Genomic DNA, 18,308 nt, shown 5'->3' on the forward strand with positions numbered 1-18,308 from the left:
TAGGCAGTGCAGAGAATCATTTATTTAAATTGAGAGCTCAAGGACTGTTGTGAATAAAAAAAAAACTATTTATATATTTTGTAAAGCATTTTATGTAGCCTGCTTATATCTATTATAGTCTTTACATAGTCACTTGATTTGAAAGTCAAGTTACAACCGTAGTCTGGACACCCATCTTGGTTGGCCAGGTACTCATAATTTATCATCACTTCCCAAACAATCTGCAGGGCTAAGATGACTATCATTTATATAATATACATAGCCTACCACATAATAAGACAAGCATCACAATCCCTGCCATTTTATGACATTTACCCTTCCGTGATATCTTTGCAATAGTAGCCTGTGTTGTCTGGGTTCATAGTACCATCCAACTTTTGTGTTGGCAGTTCAGGATTCCCATTGGATATCTATAAAATGATGGCTGGTGTTACCGTACACCTGGGATAAAACATATTTGTATTAAGGAAGGTTACTACAACTGTTAGGGAACCCATTATCCAAATGGATAAACAAACGTTTGTTATTTCTTTGGCTTTATAAAAACATAAGAAGCCAGACTGCAAACCTGGATATAATGATGTAATTGAATAAATTCTTCTTCAAGTCATTAGAATAGTTAATCCTGGCCTGTGGGGATATTTTACACTGCTTTCAACACTGCTGTTTTTGTAATAAAACAGCCATAATTCTGGCTATTTTAATACAAAGCTACAACTGCAAAACATGTAAATACAGTACTGTAAAATACCAGGGGGTCTTATTTCTTTTTCTTCATAAGCACTGGCTCAGTAATTACAGTGTTCAAACCCAGGGTAGGTTGGGAATAATTTGTCTCTAAGCTTGCCAGTTTCTTAAGGTATATTTTATGTCTGCCAAGTATGTCATTAGCCATTTTTACACACATGCATGTTCTACCTAGTGTATTTGCTAACAGTTTAATAAATATCAAAAGGTTGGGTGAATAAAATCAATGTTCTTACTCTAACAAACTATAGCGGTAATTACTTTTGATATTTGTACAGTAATAATAGAAATACATGTATGCAGTTTAACCTGGAATCAGTCAGAAAAGTAATATATTTACGTTATTTTATAAATTCCTTATTTTCAGTGAAATTGTGGGTATGATCAGTAACCCTTTCTGTGGATGTCAGTTAGTTTTATTTGTACTCATTTATCGTACCGGTACCATATGTTACTGGCCTGGTTCAAACTACTGTACAATCATGTACCGACCCCGTGCTAAGGGGCCGAATCGGTACTGAACCGATCCGGTACCGCCCGATTCTATCCTGGTACCATACCTGGGGCCTTGTGTAGAATGGCTGGGAGGGAGCAGGGGTGTATAACCCCCCTTGGAGTTTTTAGATTACTGTACACTACTGAATCGACCCGGTGCTACAGGCCCTGAACTGGTACCAAACCGGCCTGGTTCCGACCTGCTACCGATCTGTGTTTACATCTCCAGTCTGGTACCAAGCAGACCTGTTGACAGTCCCGTTGCTGTCTTTAGCAAGCTGAAGCAGCAAGAGTGCATTCTTAGTGTATGTTGCTTAATATTTGCATGTTGCCTGGTTTTATCTCTGTGACACATGCAAGGCTAACCTGCCACTGGACAGGCAGATGCTATTCCTGCCTGAGACAGTCATGTTGCTGTTTTTAGCAGCTGAGACAGCAACTGTGCAGTCTTACTGTACATTGATTGCTATTTGCATAATACCTGGGTTTTATCCCTGTGCCCAGGGCCAGATAAACACAGGGGCTTTAGGGGCTGCAGGCCAGGGTTTCAGATTTTGAGGGGCCTCAAAAATATATATAATTTATAATACAATATCTAAAAAATTAACAAGTAGAGTGCTACTGTATGAATTGGAACAACATGTCTGTTTTATTAAGTTGTATTGCGTTGGAGAAGCAGGGACTGCCTGATCGTATCACTTGACCTGCGATCAAGTCACATGCCACTTTATCGTACGTAACGCAGATCAGAACCTGTAATGTCTGACAGAGCAGCACCTAGGAAGTATGTGCGTGACGCTGAAAAGCAGAAACACAAAAAAATGTAATTGCGAGGAAGATATGTTAAAGAAAACACCAACGCTGACATGCTGACACGCTACCATACCAACAAATGTATGTGAAAGTACCTGTACTTCAGAAAATACACTGGAGAGAAATCAACTTGAGGAAACAACCTAGCTTTATATGGATTACAGTGGGGCAATCTCCATGAAAAAATAAGTATTTTTCTCACTGTTTTGATAGTAGTTTCAGGTTGTGTGCGTTTCTATATAGTTTTCTTTTCGACTGAGAAATTCAAATGCAAATAAAGTCATTCATATTAAAATACCGGAGGCAGTATGTTTGTGTTCCAATTTGACCTTTTGCGACTTGCTGATATCGTACATCTTTCTTAAACTGGTGCCCTAGGGAAAAAGTAGACCAGGGACAAAGTGGATCGCACTCTAGAATTTAAAGGGGAGGTTCCATTGTTTCTAAGGTTTACACATAGATCGCTGTACTAGTGCTTCGTCTGGGGAATTAGTAGATCGAGCCCAGGGAATAAGTAGATTGGATATATTAACAAAAAATAAATAATTTTAAGTGGATTTTGTGGACGTATTTGACAGTATAACGATAGATAAGAGATAGGTATGCTGTAATATACATTAACAATAAATGCATAATTTTAAATGAAGTTTGTAAGTGCAATTTGTATGTCTGTTTAACAGAGTTTTTTTCTAATTTAACTGGAGTTCTTCGAGTCTTTTATTTTTCTTTAAAACTAGGTTGATAATGTTTAGTCTTTGTAAACTGTGATATTTACCGCTAGGCCTACTGACAAAATAATATAAGCAATACTAATAATACTGTATGGTTGTATGTCATTAGAATATATTACTAAAACATTTTAATTTCGATTAAAGATTGACAACACTTTGACATGTAAAGCCTTTTAATAATATACAGTAAATAAATCTTTGCGATCACACATCAACTGACTAAAAACAACATTTTTAAATACACACCAGCAGAAAAGATAAGAGAAAGCTTTGCATCACACATATTTTACAGACAGAAAATAAATAAATAAAACCAAGAAAGAGGTGTGTGAACATATTACCATACGATCTGGCAAATAAAATGATCAGATAGAAAGTGCAATGCAGTTAACTTCCCCTTTAATCAAATAGCTGCCACACCTTCCTTTTACCTTACTGCGCTTGCATGATCTACTTTTTCCCTACAACTGAGTTTCTATGAAGTTTTTAGGTTGTCTTAAAATACAGCCTGTCTAATTTGGTCCCCCCCAAAAAATTAAAAAAAAAAATTGTTGCCTCTGTGTGTTTAGCTTTGCTGATTCTGCTGACACAAATAATAATAAAAACATACATATTCGTAAGAGATAAGGACAACACATTTGCAGATAACTTGCTATCATGACAAAAGAGTCTGCAGTTTGCACTTCCCATTTTGTATTTGAAACTGCCAGTAATGAACACTGTGGCCAATGCTCATTTTCAAAACTGGCGCCAATTCAAACATCAAATCAGGTAAAATATGGATCAGCTAAGACTGAATAATTTGAGATTAATGTTAGTGAATTGTGGTGGTAGTAAAACAGTAAATAGAAGCAAATGAATATGCAAAGAGGGGCCCCCAAAACGATAACAACCCTGGACCCCCTTAATCCGGCCCTGCCTGTGCCAGCAACCCTGCTGCCAGAGGTATTATTCAGAACCAGACCACTGCTGTTTGCTGCAGAGTTTATAATAAGCTGCGGCCAAGGAGAGCCATCTATATCTACTTGTCTCATAATAAAAAAAAAAAAAAAACATGCATACATACATACATACTATTCTAAAATAGGAATTCGGAAAGATAATGCATTTGTGACTATCGCAGTTTTCCCCAATTATTTTGGTTGAGTAGTTACTGTATGAGATCAAAACCCAACCAAATTGTCTATTGCCAGTATTATCGGAAGTAAATTTAAATGAGTTTATAACATGGCTTGGAAAAATTACAACATCTGATTGGTTAAACAGCATCATGTGACTGTGCTTATCTATAGCTTATAGCTGGGCTGGTTAATGTACTTAAAGAAAAAAATATGGACATTATGGAATTAAGAAATAACAAACATTATGGAAATAACAAACACACAGCGGCAATCATGATTAAACTTTTTGGACACACACAGACAATTCTTATGGGAGCTGGGAGAACGAAGGTTTTGTTTTGTCACGTTCCTACAGTTTTTCAGTGTATCTCCCTTGATTAAAATGTTGGAGACTTTGCTGTATACATGCCGGTACATATTTATTAAACCCTTGCTAGATTCGCACTTCCATATGTAAAGTACAGTAGCTTATATGAAGAAAAGGATGAACTGTTGTAACGATTGGACGGTTTGCACACACTGGGGAATTAGAACAAGAGAGATGTATAGGATAATAATCTGGTGAATACAGTATAGAAATTTGCAATTTTGCTGTCTAAAATACATGATAATTCATGTCTCAGTTTTACTGCAGACTGAACCGAGCACAGTCTGTTCCCTTCCTACTCTCTACGTTTTGCGAAAAATGCGATCCATGTACACAGTCGAATTTATCAGGATTGTAATTGGATTGTGAAGTCATGTAAACACAGAAAAGTGTAGTTTTCAGAAAACCAGTTTCTGAATACATTTTGCTTTCTAAAAACTTTATCTCATGTAACCATTGTGGCTGAAATGTCCTGGACAGAGATAACTAGTGTACATGGACCATGACTTTGACATGATGGTGGTCCACTATAAAAGGTGCTATATAAAATAAAGATTGGTTTATTGATTGATTGATCAACAAATTACTCACATTTTATAATTCCAACATTGGTTTCTAGCTGAATACAGAATTGAGCCTAGACTGCCTTAATGCCCTTTGATTTATCCTTTTCTGGTTGCTTATTGAGATCTGTATTTGTTTCTTACAACCCCAAGATGACATCTGGTATATCTTATTGCTGGAGCTATTTCATACCAAAGTTTAAGTGTTTTTTTTTTTACTTGGTCCCCTTTGAAGTGATAATAAAAGGGTTTGTAACTGTTGCAGAATATATTTTGGTAATTGATTTGAAAAGGCTGTGGGATAGGCCTAGTCTGAGAAGCCTAAGCTAATAAGTTGTAGATCATCCTTGAGGCAACAATTTGAAGCTTCTCTGATTTGTGAGTTTTCTGAAAACTTGTGTAGGTAAGAAAAGCTGAATAATTTCAAAGGTATTGTTTCAGGTTTTAAAATAGACTTTAATCTGTTACTGCTTTGACAGCAAAGATACATTATTAAATGTAATGTCCACTCTACATCGCTTTTAAAAAAGGGAATTGCCTCAGGAGACAACCTCCCAATATTCATACAATATACAGTAACATATTCAGTGGAGCAGCTATTGAAATGCAGACCTGTGAGAGTCACTACATGGTGTAGTTTATGGGTTGTAATTTGTTTCCGGACAGTAAATAAAAAGGCCATTTACACATACTAATAAACTTTGGACACAAAGGCTGTTGGGACTTTTTTTTTTTTTTTTTTTAAATGAAGCAGGTCATAAATAAAATTGTAATTTAGAAAAAATATATATATATTGTTTTAACTGTTTTACTGTTTCTCTTTAACATTAGGTTAGGTAATTTCTAATGAACAAGCCAATAAGTTAGTGTCTCTGTTTATGTCTTAAATATTGAGTTTATTTTTTCAACTCTTCGTACTACATAATTGGTCTTGAAAGCTTCACTGCCTTGTAGACTATTCCTTAACATATTTTCTTTAGATATAAAATTGTATTGGATTCGGATGAAGCTCAATACGGAGGCCATCAAAGATTGGACCACAACACAGAATTCTTTACCGAAGCTGTCCCTTACAATGGCTGCAGCAATTCAACAATGGTAAGTCCCATTTTTTGTATTTTCTTGAAGTAGAATTTATTTTGTAAAATGTTTTTCTTTTTTTTTTTGAGAGAGAGAGAGAGAATATAGTTGTCTTCTGATTATACTAAACAAATATATATTTGAATACAGTATTTTTGTGATTTAAGTTTCAGCATGATGACTCAACAAATTGTAATATATATATAAACACAAAAAACAAAGAGCTGACAATTCCGAAAAAGAAAGGAAATTGTTAGGTAAGGCAGCCACTGCGCCCTTACCTGACCCATGTCTGCCAAGCTTTCCAGCACACACTGCTTATCTGGTACAGTAGAAGGGGTCACTTATGTGTAATGTCCATTCTTTTTTCACTGGATGGCTGATTTTAGAACATGATATTTATATGTAATGGAAAGTAGATACCTCCATTTAGATTGTAGTCCTCTCTGTACCGTATATCATAAAGGAATTTTTGGTTTGTTATGTTTTCTTTTTATTTGTGGTGCAACTGTTAGTTTTTGTCTAAGGAATATTCTCCAAGTAGGACCACCCTTTTTGATACCTTATACATACACTTCTCATACATAAAACAAGCTGCTATTATTAGGCTATTACATTTTTTTTACAATTTTAAAAAACATGAATACTTTAGCTATATTTATATTAAACTAGCTATCTGATTGATTATTAATAACAACATGGAAATATTCTTAAATGTATTTATATTTATACCTTTTTAAAAATGTACATTGATTCAAATGGCGTCATTAGGAGGAGAACGGCACATTTCCATACAATCAATTCAACCATTTCATTGCTTAACATAAACAAGGTAATAGCCTAATAATCATGAACAACAGGATCTGCCTTTTTTTTTGTAGTTGAAATGTAGCTACCCTAGTATATTCACAACCATACTGTATGTATTGTGCGACACAGTTCACACGGAAGGTGGGTTCTGAACACTCACATGCTGCAAATCTATAATTGTTTGTGAGCAATTTATTATGTGATTTGTTGTGTTCGGAAACAAACCCTCAAACATTTGGTAATATTAATTATCACGCGCATTATATTGTTTGTAATACGTTATCATACACAATACATTAGTATTACGAATATATATTGTTTATGCTTGTGTTTTTTTTTGTTTGTTTTTTTTTTAAATAACTTTGGATAATATATATTCTGGTGACATATTGTAACACGTAGGTTCCATGGTTTTGATTTGATATTTACAGTCTTCAGATTGTAACGTTCTTTGGTCACTCTATATAGTGTCTCTAACTATATGTCTAAAAAAGGACATGATACTTCCCGGTGCAAGTCAAAGTGCATCTTTACTTCAAACAACATCACTACCACTAAACCAGAAACACCGGCCTATTGGTCCTAGCGACCTGCCAATCAAATAATGGCAATAACATTACTGGATGTTACACAGATGATCAAATAACTAATGGGCATGCAACTATCAAATGCATGACTAAATACTACAATTACTGTCTTGTCATTGGAATGGCCAGGGAGCCTGGAATACTAGTGTGGGTTCTGTTCAAATTGATTTTATTGTAATTTTATGGGGAATTGTCAGTGGTACAGTGTAACTTGGCATCATTTACAGACATGTTACAGTGTAATAAGATATAAGATCATCTCACCCATTCTTTTCCCATTTAAACAACATCTTTAGACAACTATGATACTGCAATAGGAACATGATTAAACAAAAACTTTGCATTTTAGATGAGGGAGGAGGAACAACTTGATTTCCTGTAATAGTATTCACATTTCTTTCAAACAGCATTTTCATCTGGGGATTCACTGCTATCAAGATTACAGTTCCTTTACACAATATTCAGAAACTGATTAACATTATATGGCAAAGTGCAGGGCTTGCATTGGTGCTAAGGCACATCCAGACACTTGTTTTGAGATATTTTGGGTGATTTGAACATCCTATTCCCCTGCAACACTCTGCCACTAGTCGATGTAGAAATACCACATGTGCTGTGTAAACAACAAGGTGTAAGTACTTACTTTAGGACCATCTGGATAGTGTTCAGGGTCTGCATGCTTTCATTTTGAAACCCATTTTAAAAAGTTCAATTTTTAATCTATTCTATCTCAAAGCATCTGGAGCTCTAAGTCTTAAGAGCTCACGTTAGGAGGGAAAACAAGGCTAGTTGGGTCATAAATGAACTCCTTGAGCCTCATATTGTTATTGATTTCTACTAGGTGCATGGTTATAGAATAATAAATGTGTTGTTTATTTGTTGATAGATAACTGTGAAGCTGCACTTAAAATACAAGCAGGCTTTTTATTTGTGCTTTTTTTTGTTAAAGCTAAGGCAACCATTTTGCTAAGGGGTTCCCTTTTTCTTTGCAAGCAATACTGTGGTTCCTTATGTATCAAGCAGTGCGTGAAACTAAAATATTGGCTTCAATACATAGACAACTTCACAGTTTAAAAAATGAATTCTTCAGTTGAAATCTGAACACAGGCAGTGCTGCACAATATTGTCACTAGTTGGCATACAAAACAAAACAAAAACTCTGTCATTATTGGCACCATTAGCAAGTATCAGAGTTGCAAAGTTAGATTTAACATCATTAGATCATCCCTCAGGGCATAAATGAACTTAACTAACTGTGTCGTGCCTGTTGTATGGATAAATAAAACATTTCGGAATCCGTTGTTCTCAATCTAGCGCATTTCACTAGCACTAAACTTTTTTTCGTATTGGTGTTTTTGGGCTGAGAGATTCAAATCTTCACTGAATAGAGGAGTGCCGACAATTTGGAGATTACTCTCCTCCATATAAAGTTATTGTTTGGTTCTGAACTGAACAGTTATGTTAATTTAAACATTAAGAAACCTGCTACCTTTTTTAAGTTGATTGCCTTGGCTTTATAGTATAGTCAGTGTGATTGTACAGTCATAGCTAAACATTGCACAGAACAAGAGCTTGGATTTTTGGGACTTAATGAATACACTGTTGCTTTTATTAACATTTAATGTTAATTCGAAAAAGAAAAATATGGGGTATCTTCTTTATTAGTCCCTATTTCAGAACTCAAAGGTGTAGTCTGTGACTACAAGTCTGTCATTTGTTGTCCTGGTGGCAACTTTATTGGAAATAATGAACTTTATTCAAAGCAAAATTGCTACATAACCAACGTGGTCTTTTAGATCACTTAACCATTAACATTTGTAAATATGTTGGTATGGTATGGTTAATAAAAAGTGCTTATTCACATGCAACAACTGAAAAGAGCTGTTTTTCCATTAACAGAGATACATTTGCAAACTCACTTGAACAAAATTGTAGTTGGTAATATCCCTGATTAAATACCCCGATACATCCAGTGACTGCTGTGAATAGTGCAGCTGGCAACAAGGGAAAGACCTTGTGACAGCATGGAGAGACAGCTGACAGGAGGAAAGAGACCCCATTGGGCCTGGCAAGGGTTAGCTACCCTGGTTGGAGATATCCATCTCTTTGTTTTCAAAGGTAAACAGGATGCTGGAGACACCTGCCCATGGCTTCTAAGAAATTAAAGAGAAAAATACCCCTAGAGTCTGCGAGAGCGGGGGCGGAAGATACTCAACTTTGGATAACACCGTTAACAATTTAGGAACGGAAACTGATATGAGAATGGAGAGTACTTCACAAAAGACTAGTTCAAGATCTGCAGTTAGCAAAGACATGGAACTCCAGGTTTGTGTCTGCAGCTGGAGCAAGGCGACAACGGTCAGGGATTTGAAGATTCATCAAGGGAGAACGAAATGCTTGAGGGAGAAGGGACAAGGGCCTCGCATTGATCAGTACTTCTTACAAAGTCAGTCAAGTCAGTCGAATGAAATCCAGCGACAGCAAACCATAGTTCGCAGGATATCAGCACCCCTGTCATAGATGTGAGGAGGACTTGTGTGGATACAACTAGTGATGAACCTAATGATCCTTGCGAACCCGGTCAGACGAACCAGCGCAAGAGAGAAAAGAACCTCAAGGGGCACAAGCCTGGAGTTAAATGGCCAAGAGCTTGTGAGAAAACTGCGTGGGACACAGTAAACACAGATCTCTGTTTTACTTTGGAAATGTTAAATGGAACAGTTGAAAAGAAGCTGGATAAATTTGGGGACATCAACTACGCATATGGAAGCAAGAGATTTGGAATTGGAAAAGGGAAGGGAAAAGTACAAACTATTCCTGGAAAGTCTAGACGGCAGCAGGAGATTGAACACTTAGTTAGAGAAAGGAGGCACTCAATCTGTTACAAAATGTTCATAAGAGATAAGCTTGCAACATTGCACAGAGCTGAGCACCTACGGAAACACTACAAAAAGAAAGAGCTTGCGAGAACTAACTTTTATAAGATTCATTCAAATTTGTAAAGAAGATATTCACCAGTGAGAAAAATGGCACACTAAAATCATCTAAGTTTGAGCTGGAGAGATATTTGGAGGAAATACACACAGATTCAAAAAGGCAGGAGCCTATGTCAGTTCTTTCAGACATCCCACCCGAATACCAAATGGAGGACTGTGCACCTAAGTGGAAAGAAGTAGAGCAAGCTCTGAAAAAAACAAAGGCATCATCATCTACAGGGCCTAATGGATTTCCATAAAGAGTGTACAAGAGTGCTTCTGGAGTTCTACGAATCCTGTGGAAATTGATGAAAGTGGCATGGGAAAAACAGGTTGTACCAAGAACATGGCGCCGAGCAGGTGGAGTCTTTATACCAAAAGAAAAGGATTCTGCAAGTATCATTCATTTTCGTCCTATTTCCCTATTAAATGTAGAAGGCAAGATTTTCTTCAGCATTATTGTACAGAGATTGTCAACCTACCTATTAAAGAACTGCTTCATTGACACTTCAGTACAAAAAGCAGGCATTCCAGGTTTTCCAGGATGCTTAGAACACATCAGTCTAATCTGGCAACAAATTCAATCAGCAATCAAGGAAAGCAAGGAGCTCCATGTGACATTGCTGGATTTGGATAATGCATATGGTTCAGTGCCAGATGAACTTCTTTGGGCAGCATTTGATTTTTTCAGCATACTGATGACAATAACAAATTTAGTGAAAGCCTACTTTGGAGATTTGCAATTTAGTTTTTCAACTTCAGAATTCAGCACTACGTGGCAATGCCTAGAAGTTGGAATAATAGCAGGATGTACCATTTCTCCACTGGCTTTTACCATGGCAATGGAAGTAACTATTAGGGCATCAAAATGGGTAGTAGGAAGAGAGCACTTGGCTTCTGGAATACAACTACCTCCAATTCGAGCATACATGGATAACATGACAACAGTAACTACAACCATAGCCTGCACTAATCGGTTATTGGGTAAATTAACCAATAACATTGAATGGGTACGAATGCAATTCAAGCCCACTAAATCAAGGAGCATCTCTGTAATTAAAGGCAAAGTAGTAGATAAAAGGTTCTACATTAATGGTGAGGCAATACCAACAGTGTCTGAGAAGCCACTGAAAAGTCTAGGGAGATGGTACGACGGGGATCTAAAGGACACAGTTCATGTGGGAAAAGTTAGACAACAAGCAGTGGAAGGGTTGAAGAGCATAGACAGCAGCACTTTTTACCAGGCAAACTGAAACTCTGTTGCTTTCAGTTTGGTCTACTGCCAAGACTTCTGCGACCACTGACTGTATACAAGGTTTCCTTGACAACAGTTGAGATTTAGCTTTAATCAGTTCATACGTCAGGAAATGGTTGGGAGTTCCACGCTGCCTCAGCAGAGTGGGACTTTATGGTAAAGGAATACTGCAGCTACTAATCTCTGCTTTAACCGAGGAGTTTAAGTGTGCCAAAGTCCAACTGGAAATGACATAAGTAGATTCACACGACAAGTGCGTAAGGGAGGAGTTGAAAACTGGAAGAAAATGGACGGCAAAGAAAGCTGTGGAAGATGCTAAGACTGCCCTTCGAATCAGAGATATTATTGGGCAAGTTCAGCATGGAAAAGGAGGTTTTGGTCTCAGTTCAGCTCCTCCTACAGGCACAAGGCAACCCAAGCTCAATGGAGGAAGCTGGTAGTCAATGAGGTGCAAAAGCAGGAGGACAGGATCAGGTGTGTAAAGGCCATTTCCCAGGCCAAGCAGGGAGAATGGATGAGATGGGAGAGTGTGAAACAATGCAAGATTGGCTGGCAAGACCTGTGGACAATGGAACAGAGCAGGATCAGTTTCTTCATCAGATCAGCATATGATGTTCTCCCATCACCACAGAACCTAAACCTCTGGGTGGGTGAGGATCCCTCATGTCCTTTATGTTCATTATCTGCAACATTGAGGCACATTTTGACAGGATGTAAGGTGGGTCTTAGCCAAGGACGGTTTACTTGCCGCCATTACCAGGTGCGTGTTGCTTGGCCTTAGCATTGGAAGAGAAGCGTAACCTGACCAATAAGTTGCCACCAGTTCCATCAAAGCATTACACACAAAAGACAATATTCTTTCATCCAGGAGAGCGACCACCAAGAAATGTTGTTAAAACCAAGCCTCGCCCAGGATAACTGGATGCTGCTAGAGACTGGAAGATGCTGGCTGATGTTAGTCAACGGCTTATTTTTCCACCTGACATTGCCACCACTAACCCTCGACCAGACTTTGTCTTGTGGTCGGGATCAGCCGACTTGTTCATCTGGTAGAGTTAACAGTGCCATGGGAAGATGCTGTGGATGAGGCGTATGAGAGGAAGAAACTTCAGTATGCTCAACTAGCTGCTGAAGCAGAATAGCGAGGATGGAGAGTCCGAGTTTACCCAGTGGAGGTGGGTTGTCGAGGATTTGTGGCACACTCTACAACCCGGTTTCTCAGAGCAGCAACTGGCTGTGGTTGAGACAGAAAGATTCTGGATGGGGATCTCAAGCAAGAAAGAAAGCAACGCTGATGCACTGATAAGTAAGCTGGGTTGAGCTGAGTGGGGGATGGAGGGAGGTTATGCTGGGACGCCAGAATCACTGTTGAGCCCTCTTGAGGTGTCGTGGGCTAGTTAACGAAACATCGAGGATGGAAGGTTTCCCACTTGAAGCCCCCAGAGATGTACCCAAATTAGCTCAATCCAGACAGTTGTCATGCTGATGCGCTGGGGAGATGGCACTGGGTTTATCCCCGGAGCCAGCATCGCAGCCGTTGTGTGTGCTGATCCTGGAACACCAGACAGAAGGATATCTACATCATCAGATGGAAAACAACGCAAATGGATAGAGATGCAGATGAATCACATTAGTTTACTGCAAAGTTATGTCTTAGTTGGTGCTTATCTTGGCGAGAGCCGAGTTCAAATCAGCTTTAGTAGCAAGTGATTTTCAAACAAAATGTATTAATAAGATCAAGCCGTAAATACTTTGAAATTGAGTCGATGAGATCGTTAATGAACGCATTACTCAAAAATGCTGATTTACAATTATCTGGTGTGTGGGTAAAAATCTGACGGCTTGGAAATAAAAAATAAATAAATAAATAAAAACTCCACTAGTCATTTACCCTCTTTCGAGGGGATATTTTCCACAGCTTACTATATACTATATATAAAATCTTTTAATGTGCATTTTACTTTTTTTTGGTTAAAAAAAAATCTTTTTTTTTTTTTTTTAGATGGGTGAGCCATCAATGTATTCTTATTTGAAATGTATTTTCTTATGTTGACATCTACTTTTGTACTTTTGTTCAGATTAGACACAGATGTTTTATTTTCATATTAACATTACTGTAATAAAAAACTAAATATAAAAAAAGAAACATTCCTGAAAGTATCTGTGTGTATTGTGGCAGCAAGACATAAAACAAAACCGCATTTCACTTTTAATTTTTTATAAGTGTGTATTGTTATTATTAAGGCTACAACATTTATAATCACTACTGCTTTGCATAGCGTATGCGTAGACTATCTTTTATATTTCATTTTATATATGGTCAGGTCATAAAATTGCACTTGAATGAATGTAGGTGTAAGTTCACTGTTGTTTTGATTATTTAAAATCTGTGTTTTTTGCCCAGTGGAGGCTTGTAGACATAATGGTACATATACATAATACAGTTATTTAAAACAGCATCTATAAATAGTCATTTATTTATATATTTGTATTTAATTGCTGAAATAGCATACATATGTGCAATTAATTAATTACATGCTTAACTTAATTGGGTAAGAGTCTATTTAGTATCTGTGTACACAGGCCTCCCCAGAAGAGGAAGATGCTGGTAGCATCGAAACATCAGCACTGTTGTGCAGACATTAACATCTGTCTCTCTTTTTATCTGGGCTAATTTACTAAATATACATTATAAGGTTACCATGTGTGCTCTCTCAATTTTTTTCTTTCCCGGGGAGTACATTCAGCGAAGTCGACGAGGGTAAGCAGGCTGTTCTGATCTATTGTCCTGCTGTGATTGAGCACCCGTGATTGTTTGAAGTTTACCAGCTGAAGCACGGGGGCACGTTTGGATAAATAAATGCAAATGTTTATAATAAACATGATTTTTTCAGAACTTGATATTGTTATTAGTCATTTTAGAAAAAAATGAATCCAGGTGTTGTTCCCCTTCACTGATGGCAGTATTGACAGGTTATTTGTGGGGAGCAAGTAAATCTTGATTATTGCAAGTTTTTGAAAACAAGTTGGTCTTATTTAGAGTTGCACTTTGGTGGTTGGAATTTTATTTGTGGTATATAAATCGAAAATGCTTGAAGGATTCTCTCAGGTAACCCAAAAGAGGTAGGTCCCCACGAATTGGGAAAATGTGAGAATGGCAAAACACACACAAAAACGTTTTCAAGCAAGGAACAAATGCTTATAATTGAAAAAGACTGAATGTTTCAACTGTGGTAGTGGATCTTTAAAGAAGCATTCCAAGTTGTCATCGTAGAATGTCAAACTGCTTTTCAAAAAATTTGAGATTTAGTTGTGCTTGTATTTCATATTTCAAGTTCAAAATCACTTCACTGTTTTATGTAATATTTTTCCCTTTCTTTGGCACCAATTATGTGTAAAATAGTCATGATTGCTTGCAGATTGACCAAATATCCAGCAAATGGTACCAAAATAAATGTTGTATTATTAGACATACAAGCTGCACTCATAATATGTTTTAAACATTTTATAAGCTTGTAAAACCTGTGGAAACCTAAGTGACAGCTGGGCTTGTAACCCCATTGGTATTGCAGTTGCCTGTAGGCAGATGAAAATTAACACCTGTAAAGGACCCATGCTTTTGAATCTAACACTAGGGTAGAGATTACAAAGTTACAACCAAATATAGGAGCACAGCTGCCATACTATTCAACACATAAAATAAGGGAATAGAAAACCAAAGTATCACTTATGGCAACTGTTACATTAAGTTGTACCCATTTTTGGGTAGTTTACACCAAAGTGAGGTTCCTGCATTGTGTGTTTTTCCTTTTTACTCACGTTCTGCTGAATGCACCATGACTGAGGGTGAGCTCCTGTTATATTATCGAAAACACCTCCCTAACTACAGTTGCTAAGGCTGTAAAGGTTCCTTGCTGTTCCCTAAATAGAAGTGGCAGACTTAATTGTGCATAATGTGGAAAATATGTAGAAGTCTGTTGAAGATAAATGTGTCTTATACTGTAATGTCTTATAATATAGATTTAAAACATCCCCACTTTGAAACTTCTGTGTCACAGTATACACAATCTCTTTTTTTTTAAATTTGGTGACCCCTTATTTTTATTTCTATGTTAAGTGTATTATGAAATATATTTTATTTTGCAAAGTATAAGAAAAAAATAGAGACAAGGGTGTACTCATAAGATTGTCTGTTGCATACGTGTGATAGCTGTATAATGTATTTTATAAGTATTTTACTTTATCACTACTATTTGTTTAATAGAAGAAAAACAACACATTGATAAAAACATGCTTTCTCTTCTGCAAATGGCAGAGCTTGAGTTACTGGGGGTGGGGTCGATCCCTTTAATTTTCTCCAAATAGGTTTATTTCCTAATTTCTTTTTTAAGCCAACCGGTATTACTTAAAACAGAAAGGAACCTGATAAAAATATGTTAATTGTATGATGACATTATCTGCCTTGTCAGATACGTTTCTCAGTACAACATTGTACATAGGGTAATGTGAGTGCTTTTATTAAGTTAGATTAGCATTCCTTTCATATGCAAAGAAGTGACAACATTTAATTTGATCAGAAAAGGAATCCAATTTAATCTTATTACACCTTGATCCATGTCTCAGCCTGTACTGCAGCCAAGATCAGCAAAGAAATCAGCCTTCATTAAATGCATAGTTGTCTAATTGAGATTGTCAGAAGATGCTTTTGTGATCATTGATTGGTACCAAAAAACATAGATTGAAAATAATGGAATAAGTAGGACATTTGATCATGAAATTAACATGTTTTTAACAGGTCCCTTTTCTGTTTTAATTTTAAGGGTGGTGGGGGGGATACAACTATTCTGAGAAACTTAAAGGGTTGCCCTACATGGATTACTATTTATCATAGCTACTTCAGAAAGAAATTCCTGTTTCTGCAATCAGGGCAGCTTCCAAACAAAACTTCTAATGAAAAGTTGATTATCTGTAAAAAGGTGGGGAAGTTTATGGGTGATGCAGTGGGCTTCATTTATTGCACATAGTCAAAAGATGTTTAATGCATTTTGTCTCCTTTAATAGTAATAGTTTAATAGTGGAAAGTGTCTGAAAAAATGTGTCCTTGTATATATTAATCACAGCACACTAATGATTCAAGCAGAAACTGCAATAGGAAAAAATATACAAATACCATGTCAAATTAAATTGTAAGAAATTCAATATTTTGAAAAAAAATTATTCTAATATGTTTTCATACAGGAAGGACCTGGTTTGCAGATTGGACACTGGAGGATAGCATAGAGATAGAGAAAGAAAGCTGGAAAGTGGAAATCAAAGAGATGCATTTCCTTAGGCAGAAAAGGGACAAGATTTGCAGCAGTAATCAGCAATAAAATAGATATTGTTGTGAATTGAGAACCTTGGAATTGTATATTATTGAATTGCTACTGTGTAGTGTGATAAATATACTTGTGTAGAAATGAAATAAGACAGTAAGATAATGTATTCACAAAAAAAGTTTCCACTCTGAATATCACCATGAGTCTCTGCATTCACGTTCAATATGATATTAGATCAAACATGGCCAAAGTGAAAAAAAAAAACCCTAGAGCTTCCCCGCAGCTTGGGAGTTGGAAGTTATTCACACTATTTCCATACTGTCCCAGTTTAAGGAATTAAGTCTGGTCACCTTAATCATTATCAACAAAAAATCTCAGAACCAGTATAGCTGTTTTTATTCTGGACTGAAAAACCCGATTGAAATGTGAAAATGTTGTGTTTTCAGGTTATGCTATTAAATAATGTATAATATAAACCAGTTTACAAAATCAGAAACATATTATTATAGAATCAGCCTGTTAGGCATTCCTTCTCATCTCTTTTCTCATCTGCATTTTCTTGAGTAGTACTAATCAACATTTGACATCTGCCTAATTACAAATTACTATAACTATAAATATGTTCTAAAGAGTTGCCTGTTAGCTAATGTTTTGAACTCAAAACACATTGGATTTTAATTTGAAGAAATCAATGCCAGCATGTCATTTCCTATTGACTTGAGACATTTAGCTATGCTGTAAGCTCTTACTCAGTTTGGATGACCTATTATACCGGACCCTTTTTCTCTTAAGAAATGCAATTATATCCCATTGTAGAGATTTGCTTAGCAACAGTAACTGCCAAAAAGTATATTGAGTTACTGACTAATTTTATTGTAATGTAGTGCAGATTGAGTTTGTATGCGATATAATAAATCAGAACAGTAATTGAAATAATTGTCATATTAAGGCTCAAATATATTAAGACTAAAGTTATTGTTTATGGTAAGATGCTAGTAGATGAAATAAATCTTACACATTTCAACTAAAGCCAGAACGTTATGATCAAAATCATGGTTCCCTGAAATAGAAATGTAACCATTTACTAATATGGATATTTACTAGTGATGACCGATTAATCTAAAATACGGTTCTTTTCTGATTATTCAATTAAACACCAAAACTGATTAACGATTAACTGACACAATTTCCATTGATTATTATACTATAAAGCTTCACGTCACCTTTATGGTCACTTATCATAAAAGTTACTTCCACATTCCAGCCACTTTCGATTCTAGCGGTTCGTGTCAGGCAACCACTGAAGCTGCTCTCACTCTGGGATCTGTAGTCCACAGAACCTTTGAGACCCACCCTCCCGTTAAAGATCCCATAATGCATACAATATTTAATGAGTTAATAGACTGCCAGCCATGTATTATTATCTTTATTCTTAGTCTTCTTTGT

The 18,308-nt window shown here is 36.5% G+C and overlaps 1 protein-coding gene across 1 annotated transcript in view; it reads left to right on the forward strand.

Annotated features, from left to right (window-relative positions):
* The window catches only part of LOC121327677 (1,4-alpha-glucan-branching enzyme-like), a 252,316-nt gene that overhangs the window by 209,562 nt on the left and 24,446 nt on the right, over positions 1-18,308 (forward strand). Inside the window, exon 15 of the mRNA XM_041271821.1 lies at positions 5,818-5,935. Within this exon, the coding sequence (XP_041127755.1) occupies positions 5,818-5,935 (118 nt within the window). The remainder of the gene's footprint in view (positions 1-5,817; positions 5,936-18,308) is intronic.

Source organism: Polyodon spathula, chromosome 15 (assembly GCF_017654505.1).
Source record: "Polyodon spathula isolate WHYD16114869_AA chromosome 15, ASM1765450v1, whole genome shotgun sequence".
Taxonomy (NCBI): Eukaryota; Metazoa; Chordata; class Actinopteri; order Acipenseriformes; family Polyodontidae; genus Polyodon; species Polyodon spathula.